The sequence below is a fragment of the Pinus tabuliformis genome, chromosome Q (genome assembly GCF_031772625.1).
Source record: "Pinus tabuliformis cultivar Carrire ecotype Pingquan chromosome Q, CPIR1, whole genome shotgun sequence".
Taxonomy (NCBI): domain Eukaryota; kingdom Viridiplantae; phylum Streptophyta; class Pinopsida; order Pinales; family Pinaceae; genus Pinus; species Pinus tabuliformis.
Genome location: NC_142296.1, coordinates 869,337,648 through 869,359,401, shown reverse-complemented (window position 1 = coordinate 869,359,401; position 21,754 = coordinate 869,337,648). Strand labels below are relative to the sequence as shown.

General features: G+C 38.9%; 1 protein-coding gene across 4 annotated transcripts in view; it reads left to right on the top strand.

Annotated features, from left to right (window-relative positions):
* Window positions 1-275: 275 nt before the first annotated feature.
* LOC149222277 (uncharacterized) overlaps window positions 276-21,754 on the top strand; it is a 361,030-nt gene continuing 339,551 nt past the window's right edge. For 2 of the 4 annotated variants that reach the window (XM_089385348.1, XM_089385349.1), the window contains exons 1-2: window positions 289-1,538; window positions 17,965-18,029. In XM_089385348.1, coding sequence (XP_089241474.1) covers window positions 819-1,538; window positions 17,965-18,029 — 785 coding nt within the window. In that variant the 5' untranslated portion in view covers window positions 289-818. Of the gene's footprint in view, window positions 1,539-17,964; window positions 18,030-21,754 lie in introns of all 4 variants that reach the window. The other 2 variants (XM_089385347.1, XM_089385346.1) reach the window with 2 other exon arrangements.

Genomic DNA, 21,754 nt, shown 5'->3' with positions numbered 1-21,754 from the left:
TTTTGTAAATCAAATAAATTCACAATCATCTTTAAAAAAAGATATAAAATTTTAAAAAATGTAACTTCGCTTTATTTTGGAATTGATATGAGATTAAAAAAAAAAAAAGTAACTTCTGCTTATTTTGGAATTGATATGTTATTAAAAAAATGTAATTTCTGCTTATTTTGGTATTGATATGATATTAAAAAAATGTAACTTCCTCTGCTGAACTTTATGTATAGGCGGCTAATTAAAATTACGTCACATTTGGGAATGTGAAGGTTCTTACAATCATTAATAATCAAAAGTAAACTGGAAGCCGGGTGGATTCATAGGATGGAAAACCTTTAAAAACCGAAACAGTAAAGTCAGGTCACTCTGTCATTCGCGACACAGAAAGAGCAGAGTATTCGTCGGTTCATTTAAAATTTAGGCTCCCCACTATCAAAAGCTCCGAGAACAAATTCTTGTTGGTAGTGGTGGGCAGCGCGTTGTTGTTACATTGCTTTTTGTTTTTTTTATTATCAAATTTCTAAGTCTGCACACCACTCTTCTCTGGACAAATCTGGTCTCACGCTCCAACAAACTTTCAATTTTTTTTTGAAATAAATACCCGTTTATCCCTTCAGAAATCCGATTTGGATACCGCTGTTGGAACATTTTGTTTCAAATTCATGCGAATTGTATCAAATTTGTCCTGGAACTTGCAGTATCGCTGTCCTTAAAATCAGGTTTCTGAAAAATTTGCAGTTGGGTATGGCGTTTAGTGATCAGCAGTATCAACTTGGGTCTGAAAATGGAATGAGATAGAAGGCTTAGTCAAAGGCTCCGACGCAATGGCTCCCGCATGGCTAGTATTACCATACTTTTGCTGGAGCAACATGGATGTTGTGGCGTACAGTTTATGGGCAGGATCATGTGGTCGATGGCTATGGAACAGACTGAAGCGCCATGGCTCTCGAGACAGTGAGACCTGGCCATTAGCAACCGCAGATAATGCCAGAGAAATTCTCCATTATTGCAATATTGTTCAGGGAGCCTATGAGAAAACACCCGCAGAGATAATTGAACGCATAACCTACGGGACAGAAGATTGGGTAGTTAAAGTAGCGCCCACCACTTTGGGATACTGCCCTCCCCATTACATTCTGCGAGACCCAGAGAGAAAGGAGATCGTTCTGTGCATTCGTGGGCTCAATCTGGCAGATCGCATGAATTACTTGGCATTAGCAGATACGCGTAAAGGTAGCCAACGCTTTGATGGCGGTTATGTGCACAGGGGCCTCCTAAAAGCTGCAGAATGGCTTATGGATACGCGGACGGAATTGTTGAAGGAGGAGCTTGAGAAAGAGCCAGGTTACAAATTAACCATAGTTGGACACTCTCTAGGAGCAGGTGTTGCTTCTTTGTTTACATTGCTTCTTGTAAACCATAGGGACGTGGTGGGGAATATCGAGAGAGAGCAAATTCAATGCTTTTGCATAGCACCTGCTCGTTCCATGTCTCTTAACCTCGCCATCAGATATTCAGATGTCATCAACTCTGTTGTCCTTCAGGTAAGCTCCCAGTTTAGATCGTTTTCTCACTCTCTTTTTTTTGCTTGAGATATTTTTTTTATCTCTATTTTTGGGAGGAGTTGGTTTGCATGTCTTAACCACATCGTCTGATTAGCGAAGAGCTCACTTGTTAGGGGTGCTAGTGCTCTCAATATGCTTGAACGGTAGAAGTTGGAGTTCTCTTCTAATCTGGCATGACTTGAAGTATGCTATACTCTTGGCAATATGCAGAGTCATTAAAGTATTGCACGGGGTTTGTCACACTTAGTATCATCTGTAAAGGGTCTTATGGGGAATACAGATAGCCAAGATTCGAAATGAACCAAATACTTATGCTCTCTTTTGGATAAGGTGACTGTTTGTTGATGTTGCTTGTGAAAGGAAGCTGAGGTGTGGAATATGCTTCCCACACTAACCAATATGAGGAAAATATGCAAAAACAGTAAACAAACAGTTGCAAATGATAAGCAGAAAACAGATGAAAGAAATAACAGACCATTACATAACAATTTCCTGGGGAAAACCCTTATGGGAGAAAAATCTCACATTCTAAATTACATTCAATGTATTATCCCACAACTAAAGAGTTATAGTACATGATATGTTTAATAGCAGCTTAATGATTCTAAAGAAATTTCAGCAGCATAATGGTAAGTAAAATTCATGCACTATTTTCCTCCAACTTCACCGAACAGTAAGGATAAGCTCATATATAATAGCGTGTATAGGAGATGTGCACTGGGAATACCCTAATGAATTCGGAGTGGATTTTCCAAAGCAGTTTCCTAGAGTCGATGAGCGCTGGGTAGACTTTTGCACTCAATAAATAGGCATAACAAAACCATAAACCATTTATGATTTTTCAACTTTACATGCTGAAAACCACCAAAAATTAATTGGCCAATTGTTGTTGTTCAACATTCATTGTCTACTAGCGATCTACATTTATTCCCAGCCGCTGCTCAATAATCATTACTTGCTCTATTAAAGGAGTGCAAGGTGTATGACACACTTGTCTCAACATTCTCTCACTTGTCACGTGCCTTGCAAGAGTATAAGGGATAATGCATCAAATTGTGTTAGAGGCCATAAGACCCATAGATTCATAGCAACACTTGAATTTACTTGTGCTCACTAGTTTTGTCAATGCATTTGCTACATTCTACAAAGTCTCAATTTTTGTAGTATCACATTTCCATCCTCTACCATGTTCCTAATGAAATGGTACTGGATATCTATATGCTTTGTCTTTGCATGAAAGGTCAGTTTCTTACCCAAACAAATGGAACTGTAACACATGGAATTGTAATAGCTCTTTGGCTTAGCCCTACTTTGAACATAATTTCACAAGCCAAATGGCCTCCTTATAGGCATGAGTAGTTTCCATATACTTTGCCTTTGCCGTGCACAAAACAACCACAACTTGTCACTTGCTCATCCAACTTACTGCTCCACCAAACAATTGAAACATGTATCCACTTGTAGATCTCCTATCTACATCCTTTGCCCAATCAAAATCCACGTAACTTTGTATATCTAGTGAGTGTGGGTCCTCTGAAACATCACTATGATAATAAAATGAATATTTAGAAGTACCTCACAAATACTTGAAAACCCTCTTCATTATAGCCCAATGTTCATGTCTAAGATTAACTATGAATTGACTCAAAACTTCTATTGCTTTGGTAATGTCTGGTCTAACATCACTATGATAATAAATGGAATATTTAGAAGTACCTCACAAATACTTGAAAACCCTCTTCACCATAGCCCAATGTTCATGTCTAGGATTAACTATGAATTGACTCAAGACTTTTATTGCTTTGGTAATGTCTGGTCTAGTACAGACCATAACATACATCAAATTACCAATTCCACTACCATAAGGAACATACGCCATATCCTCCAACCCTATGGGTTTGTAGGACACTACTCATCTCTATAGGTGTTGTAGGACATTACTCGACTAAAAGCTTAGTTCCCACAAAAATCGAAACATTGAATGGTCTGCAATCTGCCTTGTGAAAATGTTGTAGCACAGAGTTTACATACTCATTTTGGCTCAACCCATGTTTTCTATTTGCTCTATCTCTTTTGATGACATATTTTATAGTCCCTAAGTCCTTCATTGTTGCGAATCGCGATTAGTTAGCATCGGGAGGTACTCTCACATGCCCTTAGTGCTAGCCTTGTGAGAGAGGAACACCCACAAAGTGACTGTATTGGCTTTGAACTCGAGGTTGGGGTTTTGGACCGAAAGGAGTGGGCTTCGAACCCAAGAAAGAGTTCTAATTTAATATAAAGGTTGAGTTGGAGGTTCCTTGATGGACATAAGGGCTTGCTAAGGTGGCTTAAGGACAAGTATATATAGCAGGCCAATGGAGAGGCTTATGGACAAGGAGAGTGAAGAGACAATTCTACTTGTAACTTTGTAAGTGTGAGAAAATGCAGCAAAGGAGACACAATCTTAAGGAGAAGAGGTCGAGTAGGACAACATGGTTTTTGTGGTGGTAGAGGAGGCTGAGTAGGAGATCTGCTGTTGGAAAGAGAGGCCACAACCAAGGAGAAAGGAAACCGTCTTTCTGAAGACTGTTTTTGGAGGGCTGTAGGGTAGCAGAAAGGGGTTAGGGCCACAGGCCTGGTGCTGCAGGCTTGGTTAGTTATGGCAGCAAGACTGAAACGAGCAGTGGGGGTATTTGTGTAGGTTTATTATGTTGGAAAATGCAATGTGGCAGCTATCAATTCATATTTTCCTTATTCCTTAATACTTGCTTATGAATCTTATTTATCTTCTTGTGTTTCTTTATTAGATCTTTTCATCAAACAAATATCAAGATCAAAATAGTAAAGACAATGGACACAAATATTAGGCTCCAAGCCAGGGCAAAACCCCTCTAAGGGGAAAACTCAGAAAAACTCTTCGCTTCTTACATAATCTGCTTCAAATGAGACAACAAAGACTCAAACCGTAGACCAAGTCCACCTCCAAGTACCAAGTCAGCTCTTCAAGAAACCCTTTCAAGTAGATTAGACCAACAGGCTTGATCTTGCTTCAACCAAATTCCAGCCACAACTTCGACCCTGCAACTTCAACCTGCAACTTTGGACCTGCAACTTTGGCCTTGTAGTAGCTGCAGAAACCCTAATCCAACTTTTCAAGGGATCCTACTTTGAGCAAGATAGGTCCTTCCAAGGTCAATGAGGTCAAAACATAATATATACTCTTCTAGCAACTTGATATTGCAACTCGCTCTCCTGTAATTTCGGCCTTCCTGGAAGCTGTAGAAGCCCTGAAATTTTGCATGTGTGAGAGAGATAGAGCCCAAAACCAGAGCTTTTTCCTTCTTCTTACATTCTAGACCTTCACCCTCCTTTTCTTCTTGCTTCCCAGCTATAGATCAAACTTTTTCTTGAGAGATTGAACTTGTGAGTGGGAGAGTGCCAAATGAGGTCGAATCTACTCCTTTATATAGCCTTTCCAAGGCGTTGAATTCCCTCCTCTAGGCCGACTTGAGCTATTAGGGCCGAATTATACATTGGAGGTTTCTGGACTTTCTAGACACAAAATAAATTCTTTTACAAGTTACATCTTGCTCGGAAGGGTCTTATAAACATGATGTGACTCTCTCGACTCATGGCAATATATCCTGTGACCCAACAAACCCTAGAAGCACAAAGAACATGCTTTTACCTAGAAGAACATCAATAAAGAACACGAAACCCATGCTTTGAAATAATAACATTTTCTTTTCTTCTTTTGTTTGTTACATAAGATACATATTGAAATGAGTACAATAACAATTATGAAGACCGAAACTTGTTACATTTCCAATAGATTAGAGGCTGGAACAATTGGCAGTGAGGGCTAAAATGTCAGAAAAGGAGTTGCTGCGCTGGCCAAGGGTTTGAGGAGCTACAACAACAAGGTTTTGATGATTGCCAAGTATGTAAATTATTGTTTTTATGGGAAAAGGACTGCCACAATATTTGTTTGGGCAGAAGAGGACCTATAAAGGAATTGGCCTCAACCCTTGGTAATTTAGTCAAAGAAAAGTCATTGTATTTTGGGCATTGTATAGGGATATGAAAGGCCATTATCATTGGTATGGGAGCCTTGAGGTTTTCTTGTTAAAGGATTGATAAGAAACAAGTTTGGGCATATAAATATTGTGTACATTGATCTAATAGCTGGTGTAATTTCCGTTGTGCAAAAGTTTTTAAAGCTACGAACTGCTAGTGTGATCATAGACTGGACCTAGGGTGTGTGGATTCTAACATGGAATCAGATTTACTTTGAAGAGTAGCTGGGTCAGGAGTATGAACAGGGATCAACTCTAAGAGGGCGCTGAGTTGTCTTGTTGTTGAAGGAAGGACAGTTGGTCATGATGGTTTCTGGCTTGAGGTTTGAGGATTGGTTGGAAGGGATCTCCAACTACAACTCGTGGAAGGAAAGAATCAAGCTAGTGTTGTTGGTGAATGATTTGTGGGATTATGCCAACACTAGGATCAACGCATCAAATGATGCAACAACTTTGGCTTTGCATAACAAAGATGATGCGAAGGTCGAGTTGATTATTCTTGATGGAGTCAAGGATCATTGGGTACCTCATCTCATTAGGAAATACATTGCATGGCACATGTGGGAAGCTCTAAAAGTGTTGTTTCAACACAACAACGATGAGAACATGAAGATGGTATTGAGAGAGAAGCTCAAGGAAATCAAGATGGGAAGTTCAAGGAATGTGACATTGCATCTCACAAGGATTTTGCTAGTTCGTGATGAGCTTGTAGCTATAGGGGACAATGTGGAAGAATTTGAGTTGGTGAGGACTGCGATAAAGGGCTTCTCAGATCAGTGGAAGCCATTCATCAAAGGAGTAGTCTCACGAGATAATCTTCAGAGGGAGAGTCAATGACCTGAGAAGAGTGCATCAAATGAGACTTCCACATCTGAGAAGAAGGAGCCATGGAATGGCTTATTGGCCTATCTGGAAAAGAAGTCTGAAGAAGTATGAGGCTTCTAGTAGCAGGGACACTTCCAAGAAGGGTTTTGTTCTTACAACATGTTATGCTTTAGTGACAAAGGATGAAGCATGTGATGAATGCTGGAGAGTAGCAATGGAAGATGATTGTGTTTGTAGAAATTTGATAGAAATTGCTACTGCTTAGGGTTTCAACCTGAAAACAAGAGACACAATTCTAATCTACTGATCTGCAGAATGGAAATCACAATTTAGAACAACATACATAGACATGCAATAAGCAAAACCACAAATACACAGTGATTTCTAGGGGAACCCAACTGGGAAAAACCCCTCAAGCCTCTTTGCATTAATTAGATGAATAGAGAAACTATTACAATTGCTAGCTCCAACTCTGAGCTCAACCTGCAAAAGAATAACTATTCTCTCTGCTCAATGACAAACTTTGTCCAACACTTAGCCAATTATTTTCTCACCAAGCCTCCTATTTCCTTGCGTAATTTAGGAGAAATTGAGCTCCTAAATAATAGGGGAATTCCCTATTCCCTTGTGCAATTCCTGAAGGAATTGATCAACCGATCAATTCAAAACTCTATACACTCAACTAGTATATAATTGACAATTACAATGTGCCTTTTCCCCCACTCCAACTAGGCAATTCAAATTCCATGCATGACTGGGTTTATTTATAGTAAGTTGATCAATTAACTGAGAGTTTAGTGAATTAACAACTGTTATAACTACTCAACTGAACTCCTACTCACTGCACTAAAGACTAAAGCTCAATTAACTGAGTTTAACTAACAATAAATCCACTATATTGCTAAATCTTAGCAATCAACCCATGCACAACTCTACTTCTAGCCTATAAACTCGAAATTATTGACTTAACTAGTAGACAAGGCCATATCACTCTAGCTAATTGCAATCCAAGTCATCCTACTAATGTGGAAAATTGAATTTCTTCATTTGACTAGGGCACAAGTCAAATGAAGACTTTTCTTGCTACATTTTCAACACACCCTCTTAGCAAGAAAAGGATTTCGCACAATCCTAATCTTGCTCTTGTAGGAATGTACTATAACACAACTCCCTCTCACTGTTGCTGTTGCTACTGCAACAAATGTAACTGAGAAGTATCCGAAATACTGAATCAACTGTGTCTCTGATTTGCAACTGTATCTTGAGCATCTGACTGCTACTAGTCTTTTTGCCATGGAGATTTGAGGCCACATGGTCTCTCACACCTTCCAGGATAATCCTTCTCGCCTTTGCAACATCCTTCTTCCATTGGGCTAATTGTTGTGCATCAGGTTGCTGGGGTTTTGCAATTTCAGTTTTAACATATTCTAACACACCATTGTCATCGGGCACTGCTTCCATTCGATCCTTCCGGGCTATGAAATTTGAGCTACCTTCCAGGGCATACTCCAATCTTAGTTCTTTGAAAGACATTCTCCCGATCCTGAAGAAAAATTGTTGCACTAACACTGCCAAATCGAAAGTACTAAGAGACAAGTTGAAAATATTGGTTCTAATGTGATTTCAGGGCTTTGATACCATGTAGAAATTTGATAGAAATTGCAAGTGCTCAAGGTTTCAACTTGAAAACAAGAGACACAATTCTACTCTACTGATCCACGGAGTGGAAATCACAATTTAGAACAACATGCATAGGCACGCAATAAGAAAAACCACTAATACACAGTGATTTCTAGGGGAACCCAATTGGGAAAAACCCCTCAAGCCTCTTTGCATTAATCAAATGAATAGAAAAACTATTACAATTGTTAGCTCCAGCTTTGAGCTCAACCTGCAAAAGAATAATTGTTCTCTCTACTCAATGACAAACTCTGGCCAACACTTAGCCAATTCTTTTCTCACCAAGCCTCCTATTTCCTTGCATAATTTAGGAGAAATTGAGCTCCTAAATAATAGGGGAATTCCCTATTCCCTTGCATAATTCTTGAAGGAATTGATCACTTGATCAATTCAAAACTCTATAGACTCAACTAGTATATAATTGACCATTACAATGTGCCTTTTCCTCCACTCCAACTAGGAAATTCGAATTCCATGCATGACTGGGTTTATTTTTAGTAAATTGATCAGTTAACTAGGAGATCATTGAGTTAACAACTGTTATAACTACTCAACTGAACTCCTACTGACTCCTCTAAAGACTAGAGCTTAGTTAACTGAGTTTAACTAACAATAAATCCACTAGATTGCTAAATCTTAGCAATCAACCCATGCACAACTCTACTTCTAGCCTACAAACTCGAATTTATTGACCTAACTAGTAGACAAGGTCATGTCACTCTAGCTAACTACAATCCAAGTCATCCCGCTGACGTGGAAAATCAAATTTCTCCATTTGACTAAGGCTCAAGTCAAATAAAGACTTTTCTTGCTACATTTTCAACAATATTCCAGTGTGGGAAGCAAAGATGCTTCCAAGGAATGGAAGTACCTCCCTGGCTAAGAGGGAGTGCTGAGATTAGGTAGCATTGGGAGGTAATCTCACATGCCCTTGGTGCTAGGCTTGTGAGAGAGTAACACACACAAAGTGACTGTGTGGGCTTTGCCCCCTAGTTTGGGGTTTTGGACCCAAAGGTGTGGGCTTGAAACCCAAGAAAGTGAATTTAATATTCTAATTTAATGTAAAAGTTGAGTTGGAGGTTCCTTGATGGACATAAGGGCTTCCTAAGGTGACCTAAGGACACACATATATAGCAAGCCAATGAAGAGGCTTATGAACGAGGAGAGTGGAGACAATTCTTCTTGTAAGTGAGAAAAGGAAACAAAGGAACTGCAGTATTAAGGAGAGGAGAATGAGTAGGACAAAATGGTTTGTGTGGTAGCAGAAGAGGCCGAGTAGGAGATTTGTTGTTGGAAATACAGGTTGTTGATGACCAAAGGAGGTTGCAACCAAGGAGAAAGGAAACAAGCCTTGTGAAGACTGCTTTTGGAGGGCTGCAGGAAGGGGCTGCAAGGTTGGTTAGGGCTAGCAGCGAGATTGAAACAGACAATAAGGGTATTTGTGTAGGCTTATTAGAGGGTGGAACAATTGATAGAGAGGGCCAAAAGGTCAGAAAACGAGTTGTTGAGCTGGTGAAGGATTTGTTGTAGGGTTTGCGGAGCTACAACAACAATGTTTTGACAATTGCCTGATATGTAAATTATTGTTTGTGTTTTTATGGGAAAAGTATTGCCACAATATTTGTGTGGGTAGAAGAGGACCTAAAGGAATTGGCCTCAACCCTATTGAAATATGTAACTAGGTTCGGTCTGTGAAGATTCGAGAATCCCGCCTGAATCTGCTACTACAACAACTGATTAAACTTCTCCTATTTGTTAATTATTGAAACAAATTATTTACTGCTTCCTACAACAAATATCGAAGCTAATACAACTGCAATCTTCACTTAATTAATTGATTTGCCCAAAACAAGAACAAAACAATAGAGAAAGATACACATAAGTGACACAGTGTTTTTTGGACAAATGTCCCCGGAAAAACCCAATGCGGGAAAACCAGTGCAGCAGATCTGAAGGTTTTTATTATTATGCAGAAGTATTCTGAATACAACTCTAGATGCCCTCTCGTCAATTCAGTTACAGAGAAAATCACTTGGCAAGAAAGACTGGTGAGATTACCTCACTCAACACTGCTGATCCCGGCTGATCTGGCAGTTGAACTACGAGTTCCCCGGCTACTTCTGTGCCGCCCCTGCGTGGGTCCTGCGTCAATCTCTAATTCACTTTGTCAGCCCAACTGAGAATCGATCTACCTTTAGGAGCCTTTTTCAGTCCTCTCGACTCAGAAACGTCAACTCCTTCAACAAATCCGGACTTTTGCGCTAGAAGTCGTTGCACTGCTCTACGTGGGGCCTGCGTGAGCCCTTCCTGGCTCTGCGTCACCCTCTCTACCCTCTGCGCTGCCTCCTTTGTGTGTCTCTCTGCCTCTCTGCTGAGTATTCTTGGCTCGGGAGAATATCCTCCAACCAAACTTCCTCTGCCCCTTTCTGCACAAGCTCACTATCAAAATTCTCTCGACAGTTGCTCTGCTTTAGAAAATCGAACTTCTGAACTCACACTGTGTGTCTTCCAAATGACCCTCAAGCTTCCTTAAATAATCTCCCCGTTGACATTCAACGGCTCAGATTAGAAGCTAATCAATGGCTAAGATCACTTCTGCTTGATCCTCGTCTTCTTCTGGAAGTTGCACTCACAGTTAGATTAATACGCATTAATTATTTTATTTTCCTAAGTTTAGACTTAGGGTCCCATTAAAAATAATAAATTATTTTAATTAAACTGTTTCTGGGTGGAATTTCCCAAAACTCTTTTTGGGTTCTTTGGAATACATGTGACTAAGTCTCCTTGCAAAACTATAAACTTAGAGCACATTTGATGCTACCAGAAATCAACACTCCCTCTTAGCGAGGAATGTGCTCTAGCAATGCAACTTGCTGAAGCATCACTCTGTTCTGTAACATCTCCCTCTGCGCTGCTGTTGTCTGACATGCTATCCACCAACCACTGCGCAAATGTTGCATCTGTATTGTTGCTGACCTTGCCATTGTCAACACTGCATCCGTACTGCAACTCCCTTTGGAATTCTGCATCCGTGCTGCTGCTGGCACTGCCACTGCCAACTGCGTCTGCATTGCAAATTGTTGCTGCTACTACATTAGCAACAAGATTTTGTAGAACTGCTAACATCCAAGGCAAATTTCTCCGACAAATAGAATTTGGTATCCTCAAAATAAAAATAAAAACCCTCGAACAATCTGCAATTGGAATTGAAACCCTCACAACTAAAATCCCGCAGGCTGAGCCAAGACCGAAGCTCTGATACCACTGTAATGTCCCAAATCAATTAATTTTGGAACAGGCACTTCATATTAAACTATCATGCATTTTAGGGAAGATTGCCATGTAAAACTAGAACCATAAATTTATAAATTGCACAATATCTCATTAAAAGATCACAAGATGATAAACAATGAGAAATGCTGCAACCAAAATCCAACTTCATTATATATAGATAGATGCCAATACAATAGCTGGGAATGACCCTCCGGTCTCCAAATTGAAACAGAGAAACAATCTCTACACCTGTGGATTTTGAATGAATCCACCAAGGGGAGATGGGTGCTCGCCCAATCTCTCTAAATCATCCAAGGGTTTTCGTCTTGGGGCTACCAATGGAGTAGAGAACCGGGTTCTCAACCTCTCATACAAGAAACAATACTCAATCGAAGATGTCCTCCAATGGTCTACTACTCTTTTATAGATTTGATGGACTCGTCTAGAAACTTCTATTTTATTATTATTTTAATCATGGAGCACTTTTCCCTCTTTTATTTCAATTAAAATATTCTTTTAATTCGGGAAATGGGTAAATTGGCCGCCACGTCTCCTTAGGTCACTGAAACTCACATCTAACCATCCCATCCTGTAGATCTTCCGGTTCCGGTTCCAACGAGCTATTACATTGAGGTGTTCCACCAATTAATTTCCTAGGAATGCCACCTCAAGCATAAGTAATTAAGTTATGCCCAATAAAAAATGTTGATTTCTAAAATTTGTCAAAATGCGATGAAAAGAAAGGAAAACTGTGTGGGTGATGGAATATGCCAAGTGAATGCCATCAAATCCCATAAAAATTCCTCAAAACTCCATCGGAACCCCTGATGACATAAATCAGCTCCATTGACCTGGCCATCTCCTGCCCTAGAAATCCACCCTGACTGCACTATGAAGAAGAATAAAAATGGGGACATGACATGCTCCAAATGAATTCAATGTCCTTACTTTTATAGGCTTCTTGAGGAGTCGAATAGGGTCTTAGGCCGACATGGTGTGGAGGTTCCATAATTCATATTTGACTCAATACTAAAACTTTTTACATGATTCAAAAGCCCAAGAAGGGTCTCTTTAAATGTACAATAATTCTGTAGACTCAGAATAAATCCTAAAAGTCCTCAATGGGGACTTTGACCTAAAACATGGTGACCCAAGCATGAAACCCATGCTTTAATAAGTCACAATAATAATAATAAAAATTATTTTCTTTATTCTTTTGACAAGTACATTACATGATGGCTCAAGTACATTATTGAAGACCGAACATAGTTACTTTTTCCAACATCAATTTCCCAACAAGCTAGCCCTCCAAAATGTTTGATCTCTTAGGGTCTCCTGCGTTGGCATTTCCTCAAGGTCTCCTCCAATTTTGAAGCCATTCCGACGGTGGAGTTGGCAAAAAATCCAAGCTCTAGCTCAGGGATCAAACTTTTTCTTAGCATCCCCAAGGCTAGTGCCTCATAGGATCAAATCAACACCTTCAAGTGAAAATTCTTTCTTTGATCCTTTCCCCACCTTGTCTAGGGTAAGAACATCATTGGTTTCCATACTCATTCCTCCTATCCTAGACCAGGTCCACTTGGTCTTGTGTGGTCTCGTTCCTTTGAAAAGACAATTCTTCAAGAACCATCTGGGATACCAATTACAATAAGGATTTTAGGGATTGGGAAGTTCCTTCATAAGTCATATCCCATAAACCTAACCCTTAAATCCTCTCTTCCTTTCCCTAGAAGACATTGTACCTTGCTTAGAAAGCAAGCAAGCCTTATCTTTCTAACTCTTCCAGGAAAGGGATTATTAGGGTCACTCCACATCATTTCATTAACTTATCCTTCATCGGTGACTCCATAATATACCGGGTCTCCTCCCATCGGTGAAAGTCCGTAAATAGAAGGGAGCCTTAGCTGAGGTGACAGTGGGCTAAGTCTCCATTTGTTTCCCTTGGCCTAGCATTTGCCCTTTAGGTCCCCTACTAGTTTGAGCGGTAACAAGACCGTTTCCACCACTTGGGTCTGTGAAATTTTTTTGGGTTATTTTAGGTTCCTTGTGAGGAGGCTCTGGTTAATTTCCTGGAATTTTCCGAGCAGTTTAGAGGGCCGAAACACCAATTCCATTCCATCTAGTATTAGCAAAATTTACTGGGCTAGCGTAGAGACTTGGGGAGAGCAGTTTCCAGTACTTGGGCAACTCCATTTTCACCTGGGACTTGACTAGATTGCTGTAGCAAGCCTAGGTTCCTCTTCTTCATTTATATGTACCTTGTTTTCTCAGTTAATAAAATGGCTCAACTCTTGGTACAATTTCTGGTGCATTTTGTCATTACGCTGGCATGTTAGTTTTATGGTTACATGTTTATGTTTTATTTGCTGTTATCACTTAATATTTCCCACTAGGAATATTACATTGACCCTTTTTGACTAAACAAAAGTTCTTTTCCTTTTTCGTACAAAGAGTCCGAATGGAATTTGACTCAAATTTAATTCTTTAACTCAATCAAAACCTAGAAGCATGAAGAACATGCTTAACCTAGACTTGACCATGAAACTCATGCTTGAACAATTTTTTTTCTTCATTTACATAAAATACAAATTGATATGAAGACCGAACTTAGTTACTTTTCCAACAATTCTCAACAACTTGACTGTAGGTTTTAACCTTGTATAGTACATGCAAAAAAATTCTTAAAACTAATAGAAAAGATACAATGGTGAACACAAAAAATATACACAAAGTTTTTTTCCTGGAACCCAAAACGGAGAAAACTAGATTGATTTTTCATTATGTTCCTTTACATAATTTACATGCCGTGGCATTCATAAACCCCCAATCCATTGACCTAGGATTAGAATATAACTGTAGTTCCTTTGACTAGATCTACAAATCCATGGGCAAAACCACCATGCGCCCGAAAATCATGGACGCAAAAACTGCCCATTTTTTTTTTCTTTTATCGGGGTGCTGTCCTAAACGCCATGTAGGGAGGCTGCCACCTCCCCACCACTCCTACAGATAGTCGTACAAAGAATATAACACATACCCAACATTGACCACTGAATATATTCCACTAGACTTGATCTATGTTATAAAACTACACATGAACTAGAGCTACCTTTGTGCAGGCAACTTTATTGCGTATATTCATGTCAATTAGTAACCTCACGCTTAAAGAAATCAACGAAATATTTTTAGTTTATTGTCCATCTAATTAACCCTTATTTCAATAGTCATTTTGCTACTTTACAAGTATAATATTCAAAACCACATAAAATTGCATAAAGGCTCAAACATGAAAATCCATTTGTGTAGGTTACGAGGAACTATTTGTCACATTAACTTTACTTCCCCATGAATTTTGATTCAGAATCAGTATCAAACTAAAGAATTATGGGACACCCTTTTACATTGTGATGCATGTTTCCACCTAGCTTGACTTGATAGCCATAATGGCTCAACTGCTTACAATAACCCCCTTGTAGGAGCATGTTGGCCATTATTTTGAGGGATTGAACCCTGGTGGGGGTTATAACAATGCCATGCTTTCACCAACTGGGTTAATCTCTTGTGGCAACAAAACAAAAAGGAAAATTATATGTGTGTGTGTGTGTGTTTATATGTCATGTTCAACTGTCTCCTATCCAGATTTTTTCTAAATTATTAATAAATCTGTATAACTATCCTAGGGGCCACAATATCACCTGAAGTCCTCTGCACATGATGAATTAAAGCATGCATTTATTTTCAATTCATGCAATAGTATCTGTACAACCCTTTCGACAATGCTCCTTCTAGGCAACACTTTCTCTCTATCCTCAAAAGGCTCTTTTTTGAGTATAAGTAAATGCTTGATGTGATTTCCTAACATCTCAAGAAACTACCACATCTTGCTAGTTAATGCCATAATCTCTTTGAATTAGTCACATACTATCTAGTATCTTGTTGAAAGTGTAGTTAAAAATGAAATTAAGGAAACTGGCCTTGGTTCATTGGTGAGGTTAAGAAACTACCACATCTTGCTGGTTAATGCCATAATCTCTTTGAATTAGTCACATAATATCTAGTATCTTGTTGAAAGTGTAGTTAAAAATGAAATTAAGGAAACGAGCCTTGGTTCATTGGTGAGGTTAATAGATTATTAAGTTGTCCACTGGGTTTTTATTCTTTCTATTGTCTGCTGTAACCGAATAGCATTGCAAAAAAGGATGAGGTTGGGTGTATGTCCCAGGTGAATTTGGTGGAATAGAGATTCCTCAGACTTCGCACCTAAGATGAAGAAAGTTTGTGTCGTTGGTGCATTCCCTGGCCTTGGGCCCTTTTTATTGAGAAACTGCCAAACAAATAAAATCTAGAGATTTCTCCATTTTCAAAATCGTGATGTTCACAGATAAGCTGTATTGCGTCTTGATGACTGTGTTGCTTATATTGGACCTATGTCACAGGGTTCACCAAATTTGATGCTTAAAGTTTGAATTTAGGTGAATCTGAAAACCCTAGTTAAGGTTTGCCAAACTTTTACAAAATTTGAAACAGATTTCAATGAGTATTCAAGGCATCAACAGAGCAGCCTGTAGGTCGCCATAGACTGTAAGTGTTAGATTGGCAATGGAGGGAGATCAAGTGAGTTCAGAAATCTTGTGGATTTTAAGTGATTTTATTGTACCCAAGGAAGCCATTCAATGATCCATAGACATTTTGTGCTCTGCTAGAAGTGCCTCGTTGACAAGCATCAAAGCATCACATCAATAAAACCATGCAATGCTTTGATGTTTTTGCAGATTACGACTCAAAGAGAGTCTGTGAATTACAGGACGAAAAACACGGTAGGTGTTGAAATTTCTAAGTCTGACACGTTAGAAATCCCTACTGCATTATCTGGTTTATTTTCTCCTACTTGTTCTTTTAATTAACAAGTTATTTATAAATATAAATACTGAAAAAAACACAAATGCAGCCTTAACTCATATACAGATCAACAACTGAAATAACTGAGACAAACACACAAGGGCCACTGTTATTTTTGGACAATCGTCCCCAGAAAAACCCAATGTGGGAAAATCGGTGCAACAGATATGAGGGTTTTATTATTATGCAGTTTCTGAATACATCTAGGGTGCCAGAAATGGCTCACCCAACAAAGAATGCCCTCGACAATAGTAGCTCTCCTCAGAGATAGATATTCCGGCTGATAAATTACCGGATGAACGATCCCACAACAACAATTGCAGCTTCCACTACTGTGCGTCACTCTGCAGGGATTGCGTCACCCTTCCCGGCTCACCAGGACTCAGTTTGCCCCACGAAAATTCTTCTGGTGCTGCCGCTTGGCCCTGCTTCAGCTCTCAGACCCTCTGCGTCATCCACGTTGGCCTCTTCAGCCTCTGCGTAGCTCTCAGCTGCCTCTACGTAGCACCCAACTGCTTATGCGTTAGCCACTCCAGGCTCTGCGCTGTTTCTCTGGCACTATCTTTGCCTCTCTGCTATGTATTCTCGGCCTCATGCTGAACTGCCCCTCGTTGCAACAGATCACTGGTTCGATTCTCTCAACAAACCCTGCTCTAGAAAATCGAACTGACTGATCAACTTGGTGTGTCTCCAACTGACCCTCAACCTTTCTCTTATACTTTTCCTATTGAGTCTTCAACGACCGAGATTAAGTCCCTAATCAACAGCTAAGATTATATTTGGTTTGATCCATGTCATTTAGAATTCTCACCCAATTTTATATTAATACCCATTAATATATTAATTTTCCTAAGTTTAGACTTAGGAACCCCATTAAAAATATTAATTATTTTAATATCTCTCCAACTTGGTGGAATTTCCCCAAACCATTTCTGGGTCTTGGAGATCTTATGTGCCTTAGCCTCTCCACCAATTTTCATGGCTAGAGCACATCCGATGCTACCACAAATCAACAACAGGTTATGGGGTTACTCATTGGTTTTTTATAAATAAAAAAATCAGCATAGTTTAAGTTTATATATATAAAAAGAATTGTATCGTTGTTATGATAAATTTCATTCATCTCATGAGTTATGTTTATAACAAATAAATAGCCCATGGGGCGTAGAGGAGTCTGCAATAGTGTTCTGTTAAGGTGGTACTCGTATGAAGGTTGTCAGTTCAAAAAACCCCATGGGTATATATATATATATATATATATATATATTGTTAATATTTCTTTTATATTATGAAAAAATTGAATTTTGTATATGGTGAACCTAATGGCGAACCTTGTCCGAATATCATTGATTGAAGACTTTGTATGGAAGCACCAGTGTATTATTTTCAATCAATCAGAAGTGGTACTGGGAGATAGAGTTTGTTGGAGAAGAGAACACACTCACTTCTAGATTGGGGGGGTGTCAATTGTTTGGGGCGGGAGAATCGGTGTTTGGGGTGGGAAGGGTTTTGTTGAGGTTGTCTGGACTCAAAAAAAGCAGTTCTAGTTTCTTATATTTTGTAATTTGGCTCTCAGAGCACAGTTTTCTTGGACTACTTGATTGAGGGAAGCATGAGTATGTCACTTAACAGTTATTAACATCTGCATCTGTATTCCTTGTTTGATTCAGGATGACTTTTTGCCAAGGACATCAACACCCATAGTGAAGATCATTCTTCTGACATCACTTGTATTGTAAGTTCTTAATGAATATTGGTACAAGCCCCATATTTAAAGACTACAAATTAGTTAAACTCTTCTGAAATAAACTATAGTGTTTCACAAACCTAGCTATTGATTATATGGTTACATTTATGTCATGGAAGATTGATGATTTTAACTTGTTTCATTTTTCTTAAATACAACCTTTTTAGAACAGATGGCCATGATCCATGTAATCATTAAATTATTTCTTTTTTTCCTGCTCTCCTACAAATCAGGAATAAGGAATTTTATAGGAGTAAAGCTGGTGGTCTAGTTTGATGAAATTGGACATGTTCTAGCTACCCTTAATGCACTATATGTTGCTTTGAAATGTCTTATTTTATCAATGTGTGGAGTTATCCATTGCCAATTTTGGTTATGTGCACTGAATGCTAGTGCTAGAAATAATGCTTCCTTACCAACATTTTAGAAAGATGCTTCTGAAGCAGTTGTATAGCTTGGGATGGCATATGATATTATTGACAAGGTTACTGATAGCAGCCACTATTTGTTAAATTTCAGATCATGGTAAGAAGACCTGCACTCCTAAAGTAAATCTAAAATGTACACTGATTAACCTATCAAAACAGCAGATGAAGGAATAGCAGATCTACAAACACATTGGTCTGAATTGAGAAAGAGGAAATACAAATCTGCAGCACTCAGTCACCTGTCTTCTATTAAATGAAAGGAGGAAAATACAATGCAATAGCTCAAAACTCAAGGAATAGCGCCCCTACCCTGTCTTTCTTTTATAAAGAAAATGCTAGGGAATTACAAAAATAGATCATCTCTGTGTTATTCCTAGATTAGGAATGGAAACCCTAACAATAGGCTATCTAGAAAAGTGCACCCAGGTATGCATGAGAACTCTTCCTGGGAATCAGTGCCTAGCTAAATCTGGAGCCTCCTCTATCTCATGTGCTTTGTCTAGACTCTAAACTTAGCAACTGTGCCCTAACAGAACTGAAAATAAATACAGGTAACAGAACAATTAACCTCTTCCGGAACTGGAAAAGCAAATCTAATTACTAAAGCATTTATAATAAAAGAAAAGTGAAATATGGAGTTCTCTGAGGTTGGCGCATGCATGCTAAAGGCATGTATATACCATTGTACCCTCTACCTATGAGTGCTGCTGCTGGGTCTCATTACTGCAACCCCCCCCAAAAAAATAAATAAATTGCAGTGATCATTGCTGCACAAAAGCCAAGGTTCGCATGGATCTTCCGGTATGAATTTGCTCATCACTGCCAAACCTCTGGTGTAGGAAAACACATATGCAACAACAGATAAAACTAACAGTCCCTCTTCGTGAGGATGTGTTATTCACCAAACCAAGATACTGTCACAGCATCTTGAAAATCCCCTCTGCCAGGGGCTTCAAAGGAATGTTGATCACATGTAACTCCGAAGGATTGTAAATTAGGATCACTGCCCCTCTTTACTTTGAAGTCTCTTTAGTACAAGGAAATTATACAGCAGATAAGCACCCTTTTATCAACCTCATCCTGTGATCATGGGTATCTTGCTCATGTACCTTAAAAACTCTGGCAATAGAACCACAAGTCTCAAGAAGGTTAACTCCCTTTTTTTGAGAGAATCCTCTGTCACAAATCTAAACCTAGATTTTTCAATGCTAACATCCACTGCATGCTTGGAATCAAGCACTAATTCTACAGTGGGTTCTGGAACTGTCTCCCACACATCAGACGCCTCTATCATGTCATTTTGCCATACCTGCACTTCAGTTGTTTCCTTACAGCTGGAAGATTCTGCCATATGAATAGATTATAGAAGTAATTAAAGCAATGAATAGAAAATCTTTGGAGGATTACTCACCTTAAATGTAGCTTTAGGTGCTCCGACTTGTTCATATGTGTCCTGCAATGCCTGGATAAGCCATCTCAACTTCTTGATTGAACTTGGTGGTATTGAAATCTCTGTTCCTTGAACCTTCAATGTAACCTTGCTGATCTAAATTTGATTTCTTGTCTTCTTTCTCATCAGCCTTTGGGACAGCAATCTCTCTCTCAAGCCTCTGCTGGAGGCTCCTAATACTTAGAAGACCATCTATCCTGGTCAAATTTCACATATGGACTCATCACCGTCTTTTGTTGTGATGGAAGATGGACCTGAAAAGCCAAGGAGGTTTCACTATAACCAATGAATATACCTTTGATGCTTGAGGGTTCAAAGTTACTCCTCTTTTTGTCAATCACATGATAATGAGAAAACCAAATACATGAAAATGTGATATGTCAGGCTTCTCACTGGTAAAGGTTTCCTCTGGCATCTTGTCCTTAAATATGCTGTTAGGACATTTGTTCCGAATGTAGACAATAGTATTGCATGCCTCTGCCTAAAGACTCATGGGGAAATCCATGTCATGGATCATTGTTTTGTGTGTTTCAATGATAGACCAATTATACCTCTGTGCAAACCCATTCTGCTGTGGGTTGTAAGGCGATGTTAGGCCCCTCTTGATCCCTTTTTCCTTGCAAAAAGAATCGAAGTCTTGGGAGGTGTACACTCCCTCATTGTCAGACCTCAACACCTTAACCTTTTTACATGTTTGATTCTCAGCAACAGCTCTAACTCTTGGAATTTACTGAAGCGTTCATCCTTGGTATTCATAAAATAAATCCAGTTTTTTTCTAAAAAAGTCATAATTGAAACAAACATAGTAAATGTTACCTGTTAGTGAGGTTGAAGTTATTGGTCCATATACATCTGAATGGATCAGACGAAAAATCCTTCTTTTGTGAAATTTTCCTTGAAATGCAGCAACTGGAATTAATTCTTCTAACCTGATAAATTATGCAGTTTATTTTCTTACAACAAAATATCGAATTAATCACACTGCAATTCTTCACAAATAAAAACGTTGCGGAAATAAATTGGAAATTGAGAAAATGAAAGCGCACACACAACAAAATTGACACAGTTATTTTTGGACAAATGTCCCCGGAAAAACCCAATGTAGGAAAACTAGTGCAGCAGATGAGGGTTTTATTATTATGCAGTAGTGAAATTATAAATAAAATCTATGGATTGAAGTTTTTAACCCTGTACAAAAATTACCTGCAACAAATTCTTAAAACAAAAAAATATACAATGGCGACAACATAAAACAAATATACACAGAGATTTCCCATTGGATCCCAAAACCGGGAATACCAGACTGATTTCTCATTATATTCCTTTCAATGTTACAATATATATATATGCTGAAGCACTCATAAACCCTAATCCACTAACCCTGGATTAAAACATAATTGTAGTTCTCTTGACCGGACCTACAAATACTATGGGAAAAAACCACCGTGCCCAAAAAACCATGTGCAAAACCATGGGTACGTCCATGCTAGGCAGACTAATCCCTCTTGCAGACAAGACAGATCTCCCTAAATCTCAAACAAAATCTAGTAACAAACAAGAAAAAAACTGCTACCTTTCTTTAGCTTACGATTGATTGAAACAAGTACTATGCGAGGGATCACTTACCGGTTTGACGAAATGCCTGTCGAATTCCTTTTAGTGCCTTCTACAAGTGGCTTCTCCTCGATGCTTTAGAGACCGTTCCAACGCTTTCCACAACTTCTCCATGATGTTTTGAAGGAGATCTGCATAGACGAAAACACACAAAGGATCAAAGCATCTAGTGTATAGAATGAAAGATAAATGAAATACTTAACTCAACATACATCATAAAT